This window comes from Thalassophryne amazonica, chromosome 16 (genome assembly GCF_902500255.1).
Source record: "Thalassophryne amazonica chromosome 16, fThaAma1.1, whole genome shotgun sequence".
Lineage (NCBI taxonomy): Eukaryota > Metazoa > Chordata > Actinopteri > Batrachoidiformes > Batrachoididae > Thalassophryne > Thalassophryne amazonica.
Window position 1 is genome coordinate 33,441,330 of NC_047118.1, and position 23,684 is coordinate 33,465,013.

General features: G+C 42.7%; 1 protein-coding gene across 1 annotated transcript in view; it reads left to right on the plus strand.

Moving 5' to 3' along the window:
* Positions 1-1,772: 1,772 nt before the first annotated feature.
* LOC117528433 (sphingosine kinase 1) overlaps positions 1,773-23,684 on the plus strand; it is a 54,394-nt gene continuing 32,482 nt past the window's right edge. Inside the window, exon 1 of the mRNA XM_034191057.1 lies at positions 1,773-2,273. Coding sequence (XP_034046948.1) covers positions 1,847-2,273 — 427 coding nt within the window. The 5' untranslated portion in view covers positions 1,773-1,846. The remainder of the gene's footprint in view (positions 2,274-23,684) is intronic.

Genomic DNA, 23,684 nt, shown 5'->3' on the forward strand with positions numbered 1-23,684 from the left:
TGAGTACTCAGTTTAAGAGTAACCAAGTTAGATTACTATATAGTTTACCTTCTTAGTTGCATTACTTATTAGTTACAAGTTGTCAACAGCTGCTTATATATATATATATATATATATATATATATATATATATATATATATATATATATATATATATATATATATATATAATGTGTGTGTGTGTGTGTGTGTGTGTGTGTGTGTGTGTGTGTGTTTTATTGTGCATCTGGAGGACCACATTTTCATTCAACTCAACTCAAATATTTTATTCAGGACACAAAAAAACAGTCCACAGCACAAAAGAGACAGAACAATACAAGAGGCAAATACAACAAAACAGTTAGAAATCCACAAAATAACAAGTATAAATGTTTCATCATCATGTGAGTGGCTTGTATAAACCTGACCGCATTCATTGCAGGGTTCACTAATATTGTAATTATGTCGGATGACTCAGATAGTCTACACATACACCTACACATGAGATTCCTGAGTCCAGCAGCACAGGTGGGGACACCAACACTGACAAACATCTGGCTCGCACTGCTCCATCGTGGCACTTTAAGCAGCATTCTCATGCCGTCATTACATGCCACATTAAGTTTCTGCATGCTGCTTTTCTGCAGTGCTGCCATAAGTGAGCAGTACACACTGGGGTGCTAAAAGCTTCTTTTTTTTAAAAAAAAAAAGAGTGGTCTTTACAGATGGTTAACACATACTAAATTTGCAGTTCAGAATATTACCTTGTACATAATTATACAACATTGTCTGTAAATGTCCTTATCATCAGACAGGTCATGTCATCATAATGTCCTAAATATTTAACCTTGTCACATATTTTAAGGGCAGCACCAGAAAGAGAAAACAGGAAACACAGATGTACTGTCCTCGTTGTTTCGAGCACTCGTAATATTACTCTTCTTTGCATTAGAATTAATGTCAAAGTCTATAAGTCTATATTGAGAGCACATCCATAGTGAGTGTTGAAGACCAAAACTATATGGACCAAAAATAAAAAAAAATAAAAAAATCACCAAATCATCTGCATACATCAGGTGATTGATGATGGTGTTACCAACCTTACAGCCTGTTCTACGGCTGTTTAACTGTTTGGATTGTCAGAGAAGTCAAGACAAACTGTTCCAGCCTATTCAGTATAATCCTCTCCAAGACCTTCCTTGGAAAAAATACTGGTCAGCGCTATAGGCTGGTAATTATCCAGGCTGTTGATTTTGCCAGTTTTGTCTTTTATAATTGGCACTAAAATAACCAATAAAATAGAATCTGGTAAGATACCATGATGTAAAAAGCCAGTAAAACAAGCAGCAAGAAGGGGACAGAGTGTTTTTCTTGCAAGTTCTAAATGCACAGCAGGTATCCATACCACCACATGCCTTATATATTTCTTGTGGGGAAACAATCACATCTTCATTACTATTAATGTGACACACTGTAAAAGAGTTACTTTTAACACAGCTGAACAGCTCATAATAATGTTTCTGCCACAACTGAGTAACTTCCTCTTCACCACTTTCACTATCAATATTTGCTGGTAATAATGTTTTACAACTATTCACTCTTCTGATTTCTTTCCAGAAATTATGAAGACTATTGTTTGGCAGCTTCCTTGCAAACGAGTCAGACCTCATTGTAATTTTCTATGTGTATGATATCGCCAAATAAAATTAAATTTGTAAAATTATGTGTTGTCATTCCGGCTTCAGTCACTAGGGGGAGACTGTGAACTAGGAGAGCGTCTGCTGCGGGTCCCGCAGCCGTCGGGCTGCGCTCTCAGTCCGTCCAAACACCGGCCTGTGGGACGCGTCGCCCTCTCTCTCCATCCGGGATGCAGACAGACGGCTCTCCGGGGGTCCCGTCCCGCCAGCGGAACGGCTTCGTGGACGTCCTGTACGGGGAGTTCACCGACACGCTGAAAGACGCGCTCCGGTACTCTGTGCGCCTGACGGAGAGCGCGCTGACCGTCCGGAGGATCTGCTCGTCACCCGGACGGACTGAGGCGGTTTTTAACTTGTCTGACTGTGTCGGCTGCCGGGCTTACAGGGGGGCGGACGACGGGGACGTCGGCGCCTACTTTTCGGCTTATTTCTACCCGCTGAAGCGGCGCTGGATGAGCGCCGGAGTGACCCGACAGAGAGTGGAGCAGAGTTTTCGGGTGGCGCTGGTCCAGGAGCCGCTCATCAACCTGCAGGAGGCGGAGAGGTGGGCTCGGGCCATCCGGGACGCGTCTGCACAGCAGGCACCGCGGAGACACGGTGAGACCCCGGTCAGCTCGGAAAACCCACAGCCCAACTTTCCCAGCCCCTGGGTGTCTCACCCTGATTTCCAAATCCCCCTGCTGAACCCACAGCTAATTAATCAGTGCTCAACCAATCAAAAGCTGACAAACACCAAAGTTAATTAATCAGGTGTGAGGAGAGAGCGCGGACACAAAACATCTTTTCACTTTTGGGTTCATGATTTAAACCCAAACCGACAGCTCAATTAAATTTTATTACTTGGATGTACTTTAAGTTGGGGTTGCATATTATTGTTTGATGAAAATTTCTCTCCAAATTGAATTGAGTTTAACTAAATAAGTGATTTTTACCTCTGTTGGTTCATTCATTTATTCTTTTTTTTTTTTTTTGGCCGCTCTTACCTGATCCAGCTCATGGTGGCAGCAAACTAAACCGCTCCTCCCTCACTTCCCTAATTCCTGGTTCTTCCCTTGGGTCTCCTCCCAGTTGGATGTGCCTGGACAACCCAGTCTCATGACATGTCGTGATTCAGCAGCATGAAATATACATTAATCTATTGGTTCGTCATATTGTCACGAAAAGTGCAAAATTTTCATCATGGGAGCGCAAAGTTATTCTAATTCATTCCATGATGGGTGCACGTAGTTAAAAGTGCAGTGGGGAGGAGGGGTGGTTATGGTTAGGGTTAGGGGAAGGAGTGGGGTTAGTAATAGTGAGTTTAAAAAAACAGTCACGAAAATTGGGAGGACAAAAAAAAATGTGAGACTGGGCTGGCCTGGAAGACCTCCCTATAGGGAAATGACCAGGGAGGCATCCTCAGCAGATGTTCAAACACCTGAACGGGATCCTTTCAGTGCAAAGAAGCAACAATTCTTCTCTGAGTCCTTCTGGGATATTCAAGTTTCTCACCCAGAGGAACCTCATTTCCAGTGCTTGTATCCGTGACCTTGTTCTTTCATTGATTATCCAAAGTTCATGACCATAGGTGAGGATAGGCACAACTCGACTGAAGGCTCGCCTTCTGGATCGGTTCTTTCTTCACTGCAATGATTTGGTGCTTCATCTGAAGTCCTGCAGACACAGCACCAAGCCATGTCTTGATTTCACACTCCATCTAACCCCACTCAAGAACAATACCCTGAGATACTTGAAGTCCAATCAAGGGTCACAAGGAAGCTGGAGCCTATCTCACCATGGGGTGGAGTACACCCTGGACAAGACATTTATTCATTTATTTTAAGAAGCATGTATGGCAGCAGTCACCCAAAGAACTATCCTTCTGAGAGATGAAAATAGAATAGAACAGAGCCTTTATTGTCTTTGTACATATATATACATACAACAAAATTTGTCCTCTGCATTTAACCCTAACCTAATTATAGTTAGACACAATCCAACCACTAGGAGCAGCCCGGAAAGCTGTGTCTGTCTGGACACTGGACACATCCAAGTCTCGGCTGTTGTCTGTCGTCTGTTGTGTTTTTTTGTTGTTGTTGTTGTTGTTTTTGTTTTTGTTATGACTGTTTTCTGTGCTATGGGGTTTTTTTGCTCTCCAGTGGTGCTGCGGGAGTTCAACGCAGCAGCAATGGAGGTTTTTCTTTTCCCAAGTCTTTCCTTGTGTGTGCTTTTATATGTGTTCATGTACCGGACCAGCTTATGTGTGTTGTTGTTTGTTAAGTGTATCATGAGGCCGGTCAAGGTTTGCTCATCCCTTCTCGTGACCTAGGGCAGGGATATACATCTGGAGCTGGGTCCCCGGGCGCCAAAAAGGCAACCTCTGCTCCTAACTGGCAATTAGGATGGGTAAAATGCAGTAAACACATTTCATTGTGCAGGGAACATGTTCCTATGTGCATATGACAATAAACTTCTTTTGAATCCTTGAATCCTTGAATCATACAATACCATACAATTGTATATCATATTTAGACACATTAAAGATGGGAAATTGTTTGAGTCAGAGGTTTTCCTACTGTTGTAGAGATTTATTCCTCAAGGTCTAGCAAATCAAATATATTGATTCTAAAAAAGGTCTAGCAAATCAAATATATTGATTTTAAAAAGATCTAGCAAATAGCATGATGCTGCAGTTGCTGATGGATGACATTTGAAGAAAATGTTTCTATGACACATAATATCTAACCACCCAACTGAGAGATCATATATATAATATTTTGGCTACATTTCACTATTTCATTCCTCAAATTATAGATGTCTCTTCACTCTTGTGTGAGAATTTATTATATTTCACGCGCTTTTTAAACACCTGATTTGTCATGGTAAAAGCAAAATAGTCCTATGCTGGGAGGACAGGTCTGTTCTTTTTTTGTTTTGGCTTTTATCCATCAGAGGGTAGATTGGTGCCAAATACTCTCTTCTCCCAGAATGGTAACATCAGTCCAGGATTTCTGACATTTATCACTGTAGCTGCTACAGGGTAACACCTGTGTGGAAAACTCAGTTGTCACCAAATGGTTCCACAATGAGAGCAGAAACTCTTGATAACCTGGAGGATGGTGCACTCGATAGCATTTGTAACTTAATGACAGAAGTTTTGCCAAAGCAGTTGGTCTTGTGAGCTGACTGACCAGCTGTGCAGAATCATAAGTCAGCCGGACGCATTTCTTTTCTTAGTGTTAAACTTTGTTCACATCATTTCCTCAGCTGGTAGATACAAAACATCAAAAAAAAAGTGCTCGATAACAAGAAAGATGAGAAATCTTTCACCAGTTTCCTCATGTAACGTGATCTGTCTGTGAGGGCAGGATGCTTCAACCACCCAGCCCACCCCAAGGATGGTCAGTCTGAAGTAATATACAAGCAGATGTTGAGGTGGACAGTCCATCTCATCGACTGTACAACTGCCTTTATACTGCCCCCACAGGTGATGCTGATATTGCAATTTATGATGAATGTTTGAAAAGAAAACTTGACATCATGCATAAGGTTTACAGCTGCATTATCAAAAGAAAGTATTTGAAATATTATATTTACCTCCGCCAAGTGTTGTGAAAAGTGTGATGACACAGACCCACAACAGGGGGAGTAAATGAATGGTCAATGGGAATGCAAGAATAACAATTTAATGTTGTGAAATGTGAACAACGAATACAGATACAATCAATACTACAGTCAATCTCAAGTTGGTGTAGTGTGGGCAGGCTCGAGGATAGGAGACGCCCGTCCAGAGAGGAGTCGGAACCCACACGATTTCCACCGCCAGTGGATCTGGAACACCCCGGAGCCGCCAATCCTGAGTCCCCAGGTGGCCACCGTTTAGACCCGGAAGGAAGAGGGACGGCTCGTGCCCGGTCACGCCCCTCGCCTCACTCCCGGCGGTGTTCTTCTAGTCGGTTGTCTAACCGTATAACTAGATCGACAAGCCCATCGAAATCCCGCGGCTCATCCTTCGCCAGCAAATTCTCCTTCAGGACCGGAGACTGTCCGTTTACGAAGGTGGCGCGGAGCGCAGCGTTATTCCAGCCAGACCTTGTTGCCACGAAGTGGAAGTCGACTGCATATTCGGCTGCACTCCGACACCCCTGTCTCATCGACAGCAGCACGTTCGAAGCGGTCTCGCCTCTATTGGGGTGATCAAATACTTGTTTGAACTCCCGCACAAACCCAGTGTATGTTGTTAGGAGCCGTGAGTTCTGCTCCCAAAGCGCCGTAGCCCAGGCGCGTGCCTCTCCTCGAAGCAGATTTACTACATAAGCCACCCTGCTAGCGTCAGACGCGTACATAACCGGACGCTGTGAAAAGACGAGCGAACACTGCATCAAAAAGTCAGCGCACATCTCGACACAGCCTCCGTATGGCTCTGGAGGGGGTTCGTTGAACAGCCACTGGAATATCAATATCAGGCCCTCGGGCAGCAGGAGGAGGTGCCGCAGCAGCGCCCTGCGCGTGCGCTTCCACCTGAGCGGTGAGAGCCTCCATCCTCCAATTGAGGATAAAGTTCTGCTCGGTTACCAAGTCCAACCGAGCAGTGAAGGCGGTTAGGATTTGCTGCAGCTCACCTAGTACGCCTCCTGCTGGCCCCCGTGCACCCTGCATTTCCATTGGTGGTTCACTTGACGGTTGACGCCCCTCGGGATCCATGACGTTGGCCGAGAAATCCTGTTGTGAAAAGTGTGATGACACGGACCCACAACAGGAGGCGTAAATGAACGGTCAATGGGAATGCAAGAATAACAATTTAATGTTGTGAACTGTGCACAACGAATATAGATACAAGTTGGTGTAGTGTGGCCAGGCTCGAGGATAGGAGACACCCGTCCAGAGAGGAGTCGGAACCCACATGATTTCCACCGCCAATGGATCTGGAACACCCCGGAGCCGCCAATCCTGAGTCCCCAGGTGGCCACCGTCTCCAGCTGTCAGATCGGGTACTGCTGGCAGGAAACAGAAACAGTTAAGAGTGAGTGTGAGTGAACACCCCCAGCATACAGTCAGCAAATGACTCCTTTTTGGGAGGAGAAGAACGCCTCCACCTCCTGCTTTCACAAGTCCTGTGAGTTACTGTGCAGACCCAGTATACACTTGTTGAGTGCTGGAGTGCAGAGCAGAAACGCCGGCTCCAACCAACTCCCTCAGACTCAGACACAAGTGGAATAAACTGCAAACTCAAAAAGTCACTGATATCAGCTACCAGCTCAGATGCAATGAACGTCACAACAAAAGCTTAGCTGTGAAGACGGCTGAGAGTCTACCTGTACGGGTCGACGATTTCTCGGCGTGGGTGTGGTGTCTTCTCCAGGCTTTTATGGGTGCGTCATGATGAGTGGATGAGTGTCAGCTGTCAATCCGAGTTCCAGATGCTCCAGGCGGCGACTGCGCCCTCTGGTGCCTGAAGCCCGCCTTCATGCAGGGTGCCCTCTGGTGTTGGCCAGCAGTACCTCCTCTTCGGGCGGCCCACACAACACCAAGGAGGTTATGTTTTCGGTCACATCCGTTTGTTGGTTGGTTGGTTGGTTGGTTAGCAGGATTACTCAAAAAATCCTCAACGGATTTCAATTACATTTTTACCAGGGGTGTATCTTGGCCTAACTTAGAAGTCATTAAATTTTGGTAATGATCTGAAACACGATCCGGATCCAGTAATATTTAAGGATTCTTTATCATTGCAGGATAGGGCCAATTTCAACATTTTTGCATCTAACTTCATGAAGACGGGTCACAAAGGCTGAACAAAAATTAAGTTACAGCACAACAATAATTTAGCATTTGTTTCTCCTGATTGAATAAACTTGTTATTAGAAAATAAAAAAAAACTTATGCAGTTCATGCAGTTTCTCTTTATAAATACATTTGCTGAAGATCTAAGGGTTTAACCACTGAATCTGAAACATGATGGTAGATGCATGAAACGACATGGAATAAGTCTCTTTGCCAAAGGGTATTCCATGTGACGTCAGTGACCCTATGGCCTTGGTGGAGGTTTGCGCTCTCCGAGTGCTTCTAGTTACATCTTGAAAAGTGTGAGTGATGATTCCATACACGAATAAGCTCTTTTTTTAGCAAAAGATCTGCAAATGCACACAAGATGATCAGTTTACATTTTGCACTGAACTTGTATGAGCAGCGAGTGTAACGTCTGCCTCATTATTTCTTTCCCACTGAGAGTTTATTGTTGACGGGGTGGAAATTCACGTCGCATAAAGCTTGTTTTTCATCCTGCATCGCAGTAGCTATACGTCTAATTAGGTCTCATCATGTCTCCTGTTTGAAAGGAGCATTGTCCTCTGGCTCCTTTGTCTTCTGAGCTCATTATCTTCCATGTTCTCATATGCAGTGAGACAGTTATTAACATGAAGACACTGCGAGGACTGTTTATTCGGCTAATTAGGGGGAAGACGCCTTTAGGAGGAGCGATGCTGTGATTTGTACACTCCACGTGCTAATTTATTCACCTTGAAGTTATGCAAATAAATGCAGTGCGGATGATCATAGTAAAGAGCAGATGTGGGAGTCACCATCAAGTCACTCTCAAGTCATGAATCTGCAAGTCACACGTCAAGTCTCAAGTCAGCTTGCAAACACTTGGTGGTCATTATGACTTGAGACTTGCTGATTCATGACTTGACTTGATGGTGACTTAAGGTGCCCTGACACTTGCACGACTTTGAGCCGCGCACTTGCACGCACATCGTTGTGACAATCTCCACCTGCTGTGTTCCCAGCTGGAAGCCGTGCTTTGTTCCATTGGCTGCCACGCATTGGGCCTCATGTATCAATGTTGCGCACTTGTGACATAAATTTACATCGTAAACTTGAAATACACCAAAGTCGCCGTGACATGTATCAAGCAGTGCGCACCTGCCCATTTCTGGCGTATGCCTGACGTGATCTTGATAAATGCGGCAGGTGGAAACGATCGTAATTATTATAAACATGCCCATAAATATTCCGACTCTGCTTCAGACACACCCTCATTTTACGACATGGAAGCCGGGAAGACGGCAAAGAAAAAGAACTCCACCAATCACGACGCGTGCCAATAGAGCGTCAAAAGCGGCTGTCGTATCAATTGTTTTGTAGTATATAATCAATAAAGTGTTACAGTGGTCCCTCATTAATCGCTGGAGTTACGTTCTAAAAAATAGCCCATAATACGCGAAACCGCGACGTACTCAGTGTTATTTTTTACAATTATTATAGACGTTTCAAAGCTGTAAAACCCCTCACTACACAGTTTATACACTTTCTCAATCAGGCATGAACATTTTCTCACTTTTCTCTCGTGTGTAAACACTCTCAAAGTTCAAACCTTAGTAGGAAAATAATGCCAAACTGTTTTCAGGCCCAAACATTTGTTTGAGAAATAAAAATAGAACGTTTTCCTATAAATAATTATGATGGCATTTAGAACCAACGAATTAATTTTAACGATCAACGAATGAGGTCGGACATATAAGAAAGTAGTAATAGTGACTCACCAGTATTTCACAGATCGGGCCTCTGCGTCCTGACGCCGTGCCTTTTCCCACTCACACCTGGCTGCAGCAGGTGTTTGTTTCCGTGTGACAAACACAGTTATGAGTAGTTGTTGGCGCTCTTTTCTCTTCTGGGCAACAAGATTCTTATAAACAGATACGCAGAACACAGAACACTGTAAAAAAAAGGCATGCAAAATTGGACTAAATACTCTGCGAGACTCCGAGGCCAGGACAGGTGAACGGCGTTATAGCGAGGGACCACTGTATTCTCTTTTCACATGTCAATAATTCTTGACATGTGGATATTTGCTCGCTCAATTAATAAGACACACCTAATCTGTCAGATGTCTTTATTTTTTAAATGTATTTCTGTATTTATTTTATTGTGACAACCGAATGGAGACGAGAAAACCTGGCTGCAGTACGGGTGAATTAAGGTAATGATGAAACTACAGTTGTTATTATCAATTTCATTGTCTAAAACAATCACACCACATGAAGTTAAGCTCAGCGCTGCTCTGGCTCCAGGCTCGAAGTCTGGAGAAAAAGGCGAGCAGCGCTTTCTTTGCAGTCAGCGCTGTGGCCACGGATCGTGCTCCATAACAATCCCGCAAAGGCGGGATTTGTATTGATTATTATGTAGTATAATCAGGAAAGTGTTATTTATGTAACATATGCATTGATTTGTATAATTGGTGTATAATTTACACCACCTCTCGACCTGGTGTATATTTTCAGCGCAGCGTACGCCAACGACCACATTGATAAATGCCAAGTAGCGCAGCCGTTTCAGCGTACACCCCATATACGCTCAAATATCGCCGTACGCAACGTTGATAGATGAGGCCCATTGTGCGCTGGATGCTGCATATATAAAATAATTATTTTGTAGTGGATAATTAATTTTCTGTCTGAGTTGGCTGTTGATAACGCCTCTAATCGCTTCCGGAATCACAGAAGAGTGCTCCAGCTGCTGCTTTTCTCGCGTGCGCTTAATGAGGTGGAGAATGTATTTGGAACCATCTAAAAAGGTAATTTTTTTCATGTTTATATTGTAATAGCTTGATAAAACAGTTGCATGTTCATCCCTTTTTTGTGACCAGCTGTAAAAGTACATTTCTAATAGATTTAACATCTCGTTATAATCGTTCAGACGAGCTGTGCTGTGATGCACTGACGCACTCACACGCAGTGTTTTTGAATTGTTTGCGTAATGTTCACGTGAAGTTCACGTCATTAATGCATGATGGAGATTTTGAACATTTCAAAATTTTCTTTGACACATGGATGAAGCCGCACACAGTTTACAATGACTTTGAGACGAGTTTACTCTTGTGCACGGCACAATGCATGCAATTGCGCGGATCAAAGTCACGCAAGTGTCAGGGCACCTTTACTCCTACCTCTAGTAAAGAGTATCATGTCCCCTAAAACATATATTTAGGGGACAGTGCAGCATGGTGGACTAGTGGTTAGCACTGTTGCCTCACAGCAAAAAGGTCATGGGTTTGATTCCCACCTGTGGCCCTTCTGTATGGAGTTTGCATGTTCTCCGTGTGTTTGTGTGGGTTTCCTCCGGGTGCTCCAGTTTCCTCCCACATCTAAAGACATGCAGGTTAGGTGAACTGGACACATTTATAATTGTCCAGGTCTCCCTTGCAAAGAGGTCTCGATCTCAATGGGACTAACCTGATTAAATAAAGGTTTTAAAAAAATAGACACTTAAATCAGTTTCAGAACTGTTCCAGAAGCAAAGATATGTTCAAAATAAAAGTAAAACCTGAAAAAAGTGGCCATTTTGGACACCATCCTGAGATTTTTGAAAATACCATAAAGAGGATTTTCTGGGACTTTCAGTATGTGATTCCACACATTTTTCAGGACCTATTCTGAAAATTTCCATTATTTGATCAGTTTTGAGCCAAATGCATTTGGAGAGGTCTGTCGGCCTTAATTGTTCCACAAAGAAAATTGATAAGGAAACTGAAAAATAATAGGACCAATAAGGAGTATCGATACCCAGCCCAGTCTCGCATTTGTTTTTGTTTTGTTTTGTTTTGTTTTGTTTTGTTTTCATGCTCCCGTGGCGAAATGAGTCAAATTTTTGTGGTGGGTTTTTTAACTCACTATTGCTAACCCTACTCCTACCTCCGACCCTAACCTTAACCATAACCTAATCTTACTCTTTCCCACCACCCTAACCATAACCCCCCCCCCGCTTAACTTTTAATTTTGTGCAGTTATCACGGAATAAATTAGAATGAATTTGTGCTGCCGTGACAAAAATGAGGCACTTTCAAAAAAATTGGAAATCTATAAATGTTTGCATGGAATATGGAAATATACACGGAATAAACCATAGCAGGATAAATTTTGGGTCATTTGGTTCCAAAAAACCATATAGATGGAGCGTTTGAAAATTTCAAGTAACGCGTGTGTCGTATATGTACTGTTGATGTAGAAAACCACTCTGTTTCTTATAATTAGTTTATTGTGGCCATGTCATTCTTTACGTGATGATTATACTCAGCTGATGTTCCTGAAATAAAAACTACATAGATTTTGTTTGTTACAATTGATCGTAACATATGTACTGAAAATAGTTTTTTTTTGTCAATTACTCTTAAAAACACCAGATAGGCTTATTGTTACTATAGAAGTTGAACATAAACTTGGGGTCAAGCAACATTTGGAGCCAAATTTCAAGTCTCTAGGTGCAGCGGTTCTCAACATATGACATTGTCGTCAATATTTCTGGCGATTTTTGAACCCGATATCTTCACTGGCTCCGTCCATATGGGTTTTTGGAACCAAATGAGGCAGCTGATATTTGAGTTGGCAGTGACTGATTTGGAACACTGGGTGCTGCTGGTATTTTTGTGGGAGAGAGAAGAAGGTCATCTCCTCTTAGCAGGTGTGCACTGTGGGCACGCTGAGAGGATAAGAACACACTCTTATGTGATGAGCAGCATCCAGCCTCATTCTGGTCTGCAGCCCCTAACGGTTTGAGTTTCAGACAAGCAGATAGTAACCAGGGAGGTAACTGTCACCGCCTTCAGTGCGCTCATCCAGGGACTCCTGCGTGGTGACGTCTAAAGCAACAATGTGGAGGATTTAGAGATATTTATTAGCAGAAATGCAATATAGCATTCATAACCATCTGTACAAGCACATATAATGCAACTGGAAAGTTTATGTTGCAGCCTTATTCCAAAATGGAGTAAATTATTTTTTTCCCTCAAAATTCTACTCACAACACCCCATAATGACAACATGAAAAAAAATCTAAATTGAAATTTTTGGAAATTTATTAAAAATAAAAAACTAAGAAATCACATGTACATAAATATTAACAGCCTTTGCTCAATACTTTGTTGATGAACCTTTGGCAGCAATTATAGCCTCAAGTCTTCTTGAATATGATGCCACAAGCTTGGTGCACCTATGTTGGCCAGTTTTGCCCATTCCTCTTTGCAGCATCTCTCAAGCTCCATCAGGTTGAATGGGGAGTAGAGCTGTTCATGTTATAAAGTGAAAAAATAAAAGTTGTGAGAGACTTCGGGCCACATGTTGCATTTGTTCCACTTGAGGTTTCATAGGTACAGACCAAATTTGAACTCAGTCAGGTAAGATTTAGAGGTCCTCCAGAGTTGCTTGTTTGGAGAAAATTGTTGCTTTGTGGGGAACCCTAAAACATGTCTAATTGCAATAAAATTAGGCACAGATCACACAACATGTGACCCAAAAGATTTTGTAACATTTGACATTTTGAACAGGACATTTTGAACATGATGTCTGGATTTGACGCCCAAGAGTTCAATCTTTGTCTCATCAGACCAGAGAATTTTGTTTCTCATGTTCTGAGAGTCCTTCAGGTGCCTTTTGACAAACTCCAGGTGGGCTGCCATGTGCCTTTTACTAAGGAGTGGCTTCTGTCTGGCCACTCTACCATACAGGCCTGACTGGTGGATTGCTGCAGAGATGGTTGTCCTTCTGGAAGGTTCTCCTCTCTCCACAGAGGAATGCTGGAGCTCTGACAGGGTGACCATCAGGTTCTTGGTCACCTCCCTGACTAAGGTCTTTCTCTCCTGAATGTGAGGCATTGTTTGTAAAGCGCTTTAAGCATCTGAGGCAGATGGAAAAGCACTATATAAATGCAGTCCATTTACCATTTGGTCACTTCCCTGACTAAGTCCCTTCTCCCCCAGTTGCTCAGTTTAGATGGGTGGCCAGCTCCAGAAAGAGTCCTGGTGGATGTGAACTTCTTCCATTTATAGATGATGGAGGCTACTGTGCTCATTGGGACCTTCAAAGTAGTATAAATGTTTCTCTACCCTTCCCCAGCTTGGTGTCTCCAGACAATCCTGTCTTGGAGGTCTACAGACAATTCCTTTGAATTCATGCTTGGTTTATGCTCTGACATACACTGTCAACTGTGGGACCTTATATGTAGACAGGTATATGTCTTTCCATATTATGTTCAATCAACTGAATTTACCCCAGGTGGACCCAAATTAAGCTGTTGAAACATCTCAAAGATGATCAATGGAAACAGGATGCACCTGAGCTCAATTCTGAGCTTCATGGCAAAGGCTGTGAATACTGATGTACATGTGATTTCTTAGTTCTTTTATTTTTAATAAATTTTCAAAAGTCTAAAAAAAAACTTTTTCACATTGTCATTATGGGGTACTGTGTGTAGAATTTGAGGGGGAAAAAATGAAGTGCTGTGAATACTTTCCAGATACACTGTATGTTGCTTATCACAAGAGAAGACATGAGAGCATGAATCCCCATTGCCATACAAACAAAAACATGAAGGGAAACAATAGCATGACCAGTGACAGCATAATGCAGTCTGCAATATCACCATTAGATGGCACTAAATCCAACACATTGTAGCTTTAATTTTTTTGTATAGGCTCATTTTTTTCTGCTTCTATAGATGAGATTCTATAGATTGTTCTAAATTCTACTTCGGCTCATGCGATCACATTGTATTTAACACTAATACTGTGTGTTTGTGTGTGCTGTTGCATTACTGCCTCGTTGTGAAGGGTGTATGAAAGTCAGTGTGAGCCATTAATCCCTTGTAGCGTATTTTCCTTCCCGAGTTAATTGTGTGTCATCTCAGTCTGGCATTGCAGATGGAAAGGTTGGATTAAGAGTGCAATTACTGCACAAGATTTGTGTTTAGTCAGAGAATGAAGCTGCGATGTGGTTTCTGTATAAGCTGAACAGCAAAGAAAGGTTGTGTGAGGCTGTGATTTGTTCTTTTTGAACATTGTTTAGCTCGTGTCCATTTAGATTTGAAAGCTTTTTAACTCTCTGTCTTCCAAGGCTGCAGGTGTGTTGTTGTCACATCCAAAACTTTCAGGATGTGTTCATGTCCGCCTGTTGATTTTGATATCAGAAGGTCAAATGTCAGTGGATGCAATTTTTTTAAAGCCAAAGAATGTGAGTGGAATAACTTCAGCTGTACATACTGTATTGTTTCACAATTTCATATGTGTCAACGAGGGCGGATCTAGCTTCAGGTGAAGGCGGGGCGGGGTCCAGAGACATACCTCCGGTCCCCCTTTTGGCTTTTTTCCCATATTCTAAGGCAATCTGTTAAGCTAATTACTGGCTCTCTAGTCATTGTTTATAATGCTTAATTTTTATTTAAAACACTGGAAATCTTATTCTGCATGCAGCCTTTGTTCATGCAAGACTGTATATTTTATCACACATTTGGTTAGTGGCTCAGGGCAGGGGGAGGGGTTGCAACCCCTTCAACTACCACTCTAGGTCTGCCACCAGTGGTGGGCACAGCTAACCAAAAAGTTTGAAGAAGCTTCGATAACAGTTAATCTGCTAACTGAAAAGTTAACTTTTATAAAGCAAAACCAATAAACCCCTAAACAATTTAGCGGAAGTTACAGATAAAAGCTGAAGCGATAACTTTCAGTACTGACTTCAGTACACTAGCAGCTGCTTCTATGTCAGATCAGCCTTCTCTCAGCAAGAAATCTGGTGACCAGAGAGAAAGGAAAGAGAAGCGCAAAAGATAGAGAGAGGGAAAAATAAAGACAATTTCTCTTCACACCATACAGACCCGCTGGCATATCATCCAAGTCATGCACAGGCAGACAGTTTTGACTTATGGTTAAAATTTTGAACAAATTTGTAAGGATTTAGCGTTTAGACACACATGCCGCAGTGCATTATGGGTAAATTAGTTTCCTGATAAGTGGTGTGTGTAAACGCTAAAACCTTAAAAATTAGTGCATTACTTTAAAACTAAAAACATATAGCTGCTATTTTCACTTTATAAAATGACAGACGTGACGTTAATTTAAGTAACCTGTCCGGAATTAGTTTGTTTAAAATTTTAAAATTTGGGTGATATGCCAGCAAGTCTGTATGGTGTGAAGAGAAATTATCTTCTCCCTTTTCCTTTCTGCCTGGTAGTCAGCTCTCCTCTGCCTGCAGAGGATAGAGCTGTACCTCTTATAGCTCTGTGTCTGCTACAAAACATGTAACAGGCAAGCACTAAAATCTTTGATTTCAGACTTCACAAATGTTTTTAACTGTTAACTTTATTCAGTATACCCACAAAAATATGTTAGCGGTCTAAGAATTATCGGACGTAAAATTAACGGAAGCTAATTGGTCCGCTGATGGTTTTCAAAGTTACCTGACAAGCTTATCCAATAACGAAAACATTAGCTTTGATAATTAGTGATTAGTGGAACTGTACCCACAACTGTCTGCCACTGATCATATGAACAGTGCATCCAGAAAGTATGCACAGCACTTCCCCTTTTCCCACATTTTGTTATATTACAGCATTATTCCAAATTGGAGTAAATTTTTTTTCCCATCAAAATTCTATTCACAACACCCCATAATGACAACATTATTTTTTGGCAAATTTATTAAAACTAAAAATACAATAAAAATGAAATAAAATAAAAAGAATAAAAATAACTCTTCCTGCATTGATTATTGCCAAATTCAATATGAACTGTTTGTCACATTGCCAAACTCCAAGAAGCCTATTAATTTTGGAGTCAGAAGGTCAAGGTCAAATGGAAAGAATTTTTATTTTGGGGCAGTAATTGCTTGTCTAAAGTATATAAGATCAAGGTTAGAAGAGAGGGGGTGGGTGGGGGGGTGCCTAAAAGTTTCTTGTGAACATGATATCATCTGCTGTTCATACCTGATTGTTGCTATGGCCTAACTTACACAACCCTGTCATAGCTACCAGTATTAATTGTAGGCTGAGAGTTAATTTATTCAGTCTGTGATGTCGACTTTTTATCTTTGCTCCAAGTGTAATGAATGAGCTGTAAATAATGAAGCACATAGACCCGCTGCTGCACATGACTGGTCTGTGGTGTGCTCTCTTTCTTATTCTCTTTCTCTCTCACTCTCTTCCATCCTCAGAAGCTGTAAAATGAGATTGCCCACCATGGAAAGAAATGACATTTACTTGCTTTGGCTGCTTACTAATATTCCTTCCTGTCTGAAGCTTGTCTGCTTTCAGCTGGGAAGGAGATATTAATGCAATTTATGCTATCATGTCGTGATACCAATATTAATTTTCCAAACAAATATTATTTCCCAAAATTTTTTTTTCTCCTTATGTGTGAGAGCCAATAGCATTTGCAAAATCCTGTAATTAATTATTCCAGTTAGAGCCCGACCAATATGGATTTTTGGAGCTGATACTAATTCCGATTTTAGGGAGTAAAAAAAAAAATTCTGATACCACTATATCTGTTAAATTGTCTTATTTATGAGTTTTTTGTTGTTGTTGAGTCTATGTGCTGAATAAATTCATTCATTCATCTGTCGAAATATACTTTAAAAAATGGCAAACATTTCTAATGTTTCATTATCAAACCCTTCTAACAAAGAAATGTAATTGAGTTTTGATGTTTTGCAGTGTAAACTTAAATTTTGTTATAAATGACTATAAATATAACCAACAACCAACCAACGTATGTCACGCTGCTGTCATGTAGTCCCCGTGTCACATCACTCAACATTTGTATAAAACAGACAGTTCTTGACAGATCCTTAGCCTGGTCCGATGGCTGGGAAATCCCAGAGGATCAGGGTTACAGATGATGGGACCAAGGGGTGATGGGGGTCCCAGTCATGCTTGACAGCATTGTTTATAGAGCATCCTCTGCCTCTGATGTTAAACTATGTACTGACACCATTTGCCAGAGCCAAAGTGCTTTTCTGCATTATTTATTAAGGAAAATTAAAGTTTCTATATCCACAAAAATAACACCGATACCATCTGTGAAAGGCTCATATCGGCCATTGGCCGACTGATATATCACTCAGGCTCTAATTCCAGTGTGTGAGCATGACTCCAGCACATGTTGTGTAAATATTTATGTTTTCACAACTTTTCCACGCAGTGAGGTGAGCGTTTGCATAAAAATGACTGTACGGCCCTGCAGCCTGCATGTCAGGTGGGCCAGTTTGCGATCTCTCCTCCTTGGGGCCCCACTGAAGTCATCGTGCTTCAGAGGGTAAAGTAGACACGAAAGCTGCACGCGTCACCAGCCGACCTCTCACCCTGACCAACGTGTCGGCCCCCCCGGAGCGCCGTCTCCTGCTCTGTGACACACACGTGTGAGGGTCTGTCAGCCAGCTGGAACCTCAGAAGATGGTGGTGTTTGAACTGCCAACCCCTCCCCTCACCTACACCAAACACTCATCCAACCCCAACATCCATCAAGCTTTAGTTCACATTGTCCCCCCTCTGCCCTTATTTTTGTCAAAGAAACACCTCCTATGTTACCATGTGACATCCTTCTTTTCCTGACACTTTGTAGAAATCAGAAATCACCATCTTTAATATTCTTGGTGTTTTGTTTTTTTAACTCATCACATTGGCATGTCTGTCACTGCTGCATGCACACTCACCCGCTCGGAACAGAGATTTTCTTTGCAAGCGGCACTTTTAGCTTTTCTTTGCGGTGCAGTGTGAGACGGACACGTCCGTCCACATGTTCATGTGTTTATGTCAGACAGATTTTAAAGAACCCATATTTATGTCACTCACACACTGTCTGGGAGGAAAAGTCACATCAGAGTGGAAAATGTTGGCATGTTTATGTACATGTGAGTGAGTGAGTGAGTGAGTGAGTGAGTGAGTGAGTGAGTGAGTGAGTGAGTGAGTGAGTGAGTGAGTGAGTGAGTGAGTGAGTGCCTTCATCATGCTATAATTTGAGAAACAATTGTTCGTCTACTCCCCCAAGGTGCTTGTGCCAATTTGCTGTGTCCATGTAGGTTGACCCCAGAATTGCCCTTCAAGGGTTTGTTTTGGCAAAGTTTAAGGTTGCTGGGCTCAAAGGTCAACATTTGGGGTTTTATTCCGATGTCTACCAAACCTGCTCCACAAATGGAGGTGGGTTCTGGAATTGTCCAGGCAAAGTCAAACTTGCCAAAGGTGTATCATTGGTGTTCTGTGTGTTTGTTGACTTACGTACTACTGCAGTGTTCTTTTGCTGATTTGCGTCAAACTTCATATCAGTGAAAGATGACCCAAAACTGCCCTAAAGACTTAATTTTGGCAAAAGTTAACGTCAAGGAACTTTGGTGTTCTGTTTGTGTCATGTTTTGTCCTGTTTGGGTTCCAGTTTTATTCGTCCCCTTTTCTTTTCCTTCCGTTTACCCTGGTCTTGACTTTATAGTTGTTTTCTTTTTTGCCACTTGATTATTTTCATTCTAGTTTGGTTCTGATTATTCTGGTCCATGCATTATTCTGTGTCCCTGGTTTTGGTTTCTTATTGTATTCTTGGTTCACTCATGTATTGCATTTTCGTTTCAGTCGTTTATTGCTTTTCTATCTGTATGCTTTCAGTTTGTGTTCAGTCTGTTATGGATAAGACGTGGATTGAGGAGCGGTCCAGTATCTGACTGAACCCAGCATGAAATAATCAGAAGCAGTTCCAAAAAGAAAACACATTTATTTTCTCCCTTTGTGCTATACATGAAATACTAAATGATTAGAGTTCTGGTGAGGTGAAAAGGCGGCACGCTCTCTCAGCGTCTCAACAGTCCGAACATTCAGGACTCAGGAGTTCCGCCAACACCCCCAGGTGACTTTCCCAGACTGTACTCTGCGAAGGAGGAACAGAGATGAGATTATTCAACGCTTATTACTATGAAATATTGTTTAGAGGCAAACTTATCAGCTACACGTTTAGGTCTGGTTTCAAAACTTAGTTCAAAGAGGCTGCTGCTCACAGCTAGTGGAGGATCATTAATCCGCACGCCACTGCCATGAGGAGCACGCCGAACAATTTCCACCAATAATTACTTATAGCTGCGTATAAACGCCAATTTACATTCACGGATAAACTTTTCAGAATATTCACCTCTGTCGTGTGCTGACAACGTTTGCCTCTCACCCTCGTCCTCCTTCACAGGCGCGATGTCAGACTCTGAAATGGCCCTCAGCGTCCCCACACGGTCGTCACAAGGTCGTATTCTCCGGCCATCTTATCCAACTCACTGCTGGTTTAAATGTAGTTCTTCATCACTACATTGGTACCAGCTGGAAGTCCTCAGATCTGCACGTGAACATCACAGGTGTCGTGGATTGTCCTGATAGAGAGCCGCACGAGAATGCAACAGGTGCAGCCAATCATCGTAACAGAGGCGAGAGACTCTTCTGCAGCACATTTTCCTCAGAGAACAGCCCCAAATCACCTGGGAAGGAAAATAAACACAAAACAACCCAAGCTTGTCCAGCCAAACAACCCAACCTTGTCCAGCCAACCCCCCCCAACACACAACAGTACCCCCTCGTCAACGGGAAGCCTCCCGGCGACTGCACAAACCAGACCCAAAAACCACCCCACACATCAAAGGCCAAAGCAGGAGGAGGGCAGAGATCACAGCAGGCAGCAAACCCGGGAGATGCGGCAGAAAGGCTGGCCAGCATCAAAACAACAAAAACATCCTGAAACAACCCCAAACACAAAAACAAAACACAAAAAAAAAGGCCCCCAGCATCCCCCCCCAGAGAGTACCACAAACATACCCCAGGGAAGCACACCGGGGTAAACACAAAAGAAAAACACAATACCCAACCCAACACCCCCCCCCCATCAAACCCTGGGGAGGAACAAAAAACACACAAACCCAAAAACCCCAACAAACCCCCCAACACACTAGAACACTGGTCAAAGGAAAAAACAAACAACACCCTCCCCTAACATGTGGAGCCCGACTTCCCCCAGGGGACCTCATCGTCAACCCCAGGAGCAACGACCACAGCAGGAGCCATCCAGGAATCCCCAGGCATACACGGGAGCCTTAACGTCCCCCAGAGGACCGTCCCATCAAACCCCAGGAGACACCCCCACAACCCAGGAACCCCACCCCAGCCCAACACGGCCGGTCGGCCCCACAGTCAGCCTCCCCCCCAGAGGACCGTCCCATCAAACCCCGGGGGGAAACAGGAGGAAACAAAAACCCCGCTCGGACACTCGCCCTCTCTCGTCCACGCTCCTTAATCCGATCGTCTAGACGAATAACCAAGGATATTAACTCATCTAAATCCTTCGGTTCATCACGGACGGCTAGCTCGTCTTTCAGGGAGTCATTCAACCCGTCTACAAACACCCCCCTCAAAGCAGCAGCATTCCAACCAGACTGAGTGGAAAAGACTCGAAAATCCACAGAATAATCAGCTACGCTTCGTCGCCCCTGTCGGAGGTTCAGCAATCATTGAACCACGATATTTGTTTTCATCGGATGATCAAAAACCAAATGAAGTTCACGGGAAAATTCATCAAAGGATTCTAGCAGTGATGATTTATTGCTCCCGAATCATCTCCAGGTGCTTCTGGACTTTCTCCTGAAATGGAACTGCTTCTGCCGCTGGGTCGATATTGGTTTGGCCGGAGAATTCTGTTATGGATAAGACGCGGATTGAGGAGCGGTCCAGTATCTGACTGAATCCAGCATGAAATAATCAGAAGCAGTTCCAAAAAGAAAACACATTTATTTTCTCCCTTTGTGCTATACATGAAATACTAAATGATTAGAGTTCTGGTGAGGTGAAAAGGCGGCGCGCTCTCTCAGCGTCTCAACAGTCGGAGTCCGAACGTTCAGGACTCAGGAGTTCCGCCAACACCCCCCCCCCCCCCCCCCCCAGGTGACTTTCCCAGACTGTACTCTGCGAAGGAGGAACAGAGATGAGATTATTCAACACTTATTACTACGAAATATTGTTTAGAGGCAAACTTATCAGCTACACGTTTAGGTCTGGTTTCAAACTTAGTTCAAAGAGGCTGCTGCTCACAGCTAGTGGAGGATCATTAATCCGCACGCCACTGCCGTGAGGAGCACACCAAACAATTTCCACCAATAATTACTTATAGCTGCGTATAAACGCCAATTTACATTCACGGATAAACTTTTCAGAATATTCACCTCTGTCGTGTGCTGACAATGTTTGCCTCTCACCCTCGTCCTCCTTCACAAGCGCGATGTCAGATTCTGAAACGGCCCTCAGCATCCCCACACGGTCGTCACAAGGTCGTATTCTCTGGCAATCTTATCCAACTCACTGCTGGTTTAAATGTAGTTCTTCATCACTACATTGGTACCAGCTGGAAGTCCTCAGATCTGCACGTGAACATCACAGGTGTCGTGGATTGTCCTGATAGAGAGCCGCACGAGAATGCAACAGGTGCAGCCAATCATCGTAACAGAGGAGAGAGACTCTTCTGCAGCACATTTTCCTCAGAGAACAGCCCCAAATCACCTGGGAAGGAAAATAAACACAAAACAACCCAACCTTGTCCAGCCAAACAACCCAACCTTGTCCAGCAACCCCCCCCCCCCCCCCCAACACACAACACAGTCTTAGGTTAGTTTAGTTTTTTTACATTCTTTGTATTATGCTTTAGTCACAGGTTTTTATTATTGTATTTATATTCAGTGTTTCGTCTCTGATTATGTTCCATTTGTGATTCATTGCATGCTCTGTTTATCAGTTATTTTATATTTACATCTTATTATCGGTTTTTGCATTTACTTTTACACTTTATTCAGTGTCAGTTCTGTTCCAGTTTTGATTAGTATTATTGATCTTTTTGTTTCCTGCTTTTTAGATTACTCACATTATTTCCTAGTTTTTTTCAGCTTTTGTTTTGCTCACATTAATTATTGTCTGCCTTAAGAAAGTCACATTTTCCACCGTTAGTTTTTCCAGTCACTTCGTTCTCTTGGTTCTGTCTGCATTGTGTTTTTCCTTCCCTCACTCTCTTGTAGTATGGAGCTAAATCAAGGCCAAAAGTTTTGTAATCTGAAAATAAAAAAAGATTTAAAAAATGAATTTTGAAATTGAAAATTAAAGTTTTGGAATCTGAAAATAAAAAAGATTGAAAAAAAATTTTGAAACTGAAAATTCAATGTTTGTTCTTGAATTTTATAATCATTTAAAAAGTATTATCAAAATAAAAATAAGTCTAAGATATATATATATTTCAGTTTAAATAAATTTTGATTCAGCTCTGTCATTTTTTTGACCAAATAATTTTTTTCATTCATATTTCTTTTTTTCACCTTCAGATCTTTTTTTTCACTTTCAGATCTTATTTTTTCAGTTTCAAACTTTTTGCCCCTTTCTGGCGTGGGAGGGCATGGCTTCAATTGAGAGGGGCGTGGAATTGTGAGTGACAGCTGAGCAATCAGTCCTCACATGATGTTGCTTTCAGGAAACGTGGGCACTTTGATAGATAATGACTGTGCTCCCGTCTCCATCGTTTATTCACTACGCGGCTGGCACGTGAAAGAAAATAGAGAGAATAAAAGCTTATTACGAGGCTTTAAACGCTCAAGATAAAGCTGTTTATTGTGATCGATGTGTAGCAGTTGGTGCAGTGGATCTGTATGTTGTACCGGATAGTGAATTTAATGACAATGTAACAAAGTTGACGCCCGTAAATCCAAATCCAAAGCCGCCCGGAAGAGCGCTCCGACTAACGGCAGTGTGAAGAAGCCTCGCCGTTACAGGCCCGGCGCTGACAGAGATCCACCGCTACCAAAAATCCACTGAGCTGCTGATCCGCAAGCTGCTGACCACGTGCCTCGCCGGCCTCCTGCAGAGCATCACAGCGGAGCTCTGAAAGTGGAGGTCGGTCTTGAAGTCGGTCTTTTTTTTTTAACTGTGCTCTTTACCGGATCCCGCCTTTTGCCTCAGCTCTGAAAACCCAGTTTGCTTGTGTACTGACCCTGCTTGTTTATCATCCTCTGTCTCGCCCGTGCCTGGTACTTTTGCTTTGCAGTCTGCCTTCCTGAATACCGAACCCTTGCCTGTATTAAAGACCATCATTTTTACTCATCCGTCCTGCTTGAGAGCCTGCATTTGTGTCCAGCCTCTGTCTGTGCCTCACCTCAGCTCAGCCTGACAGTTTGTCGACCTACGTACTACTCCAAGATTCTTTTGCTGATTTCTGCCAAG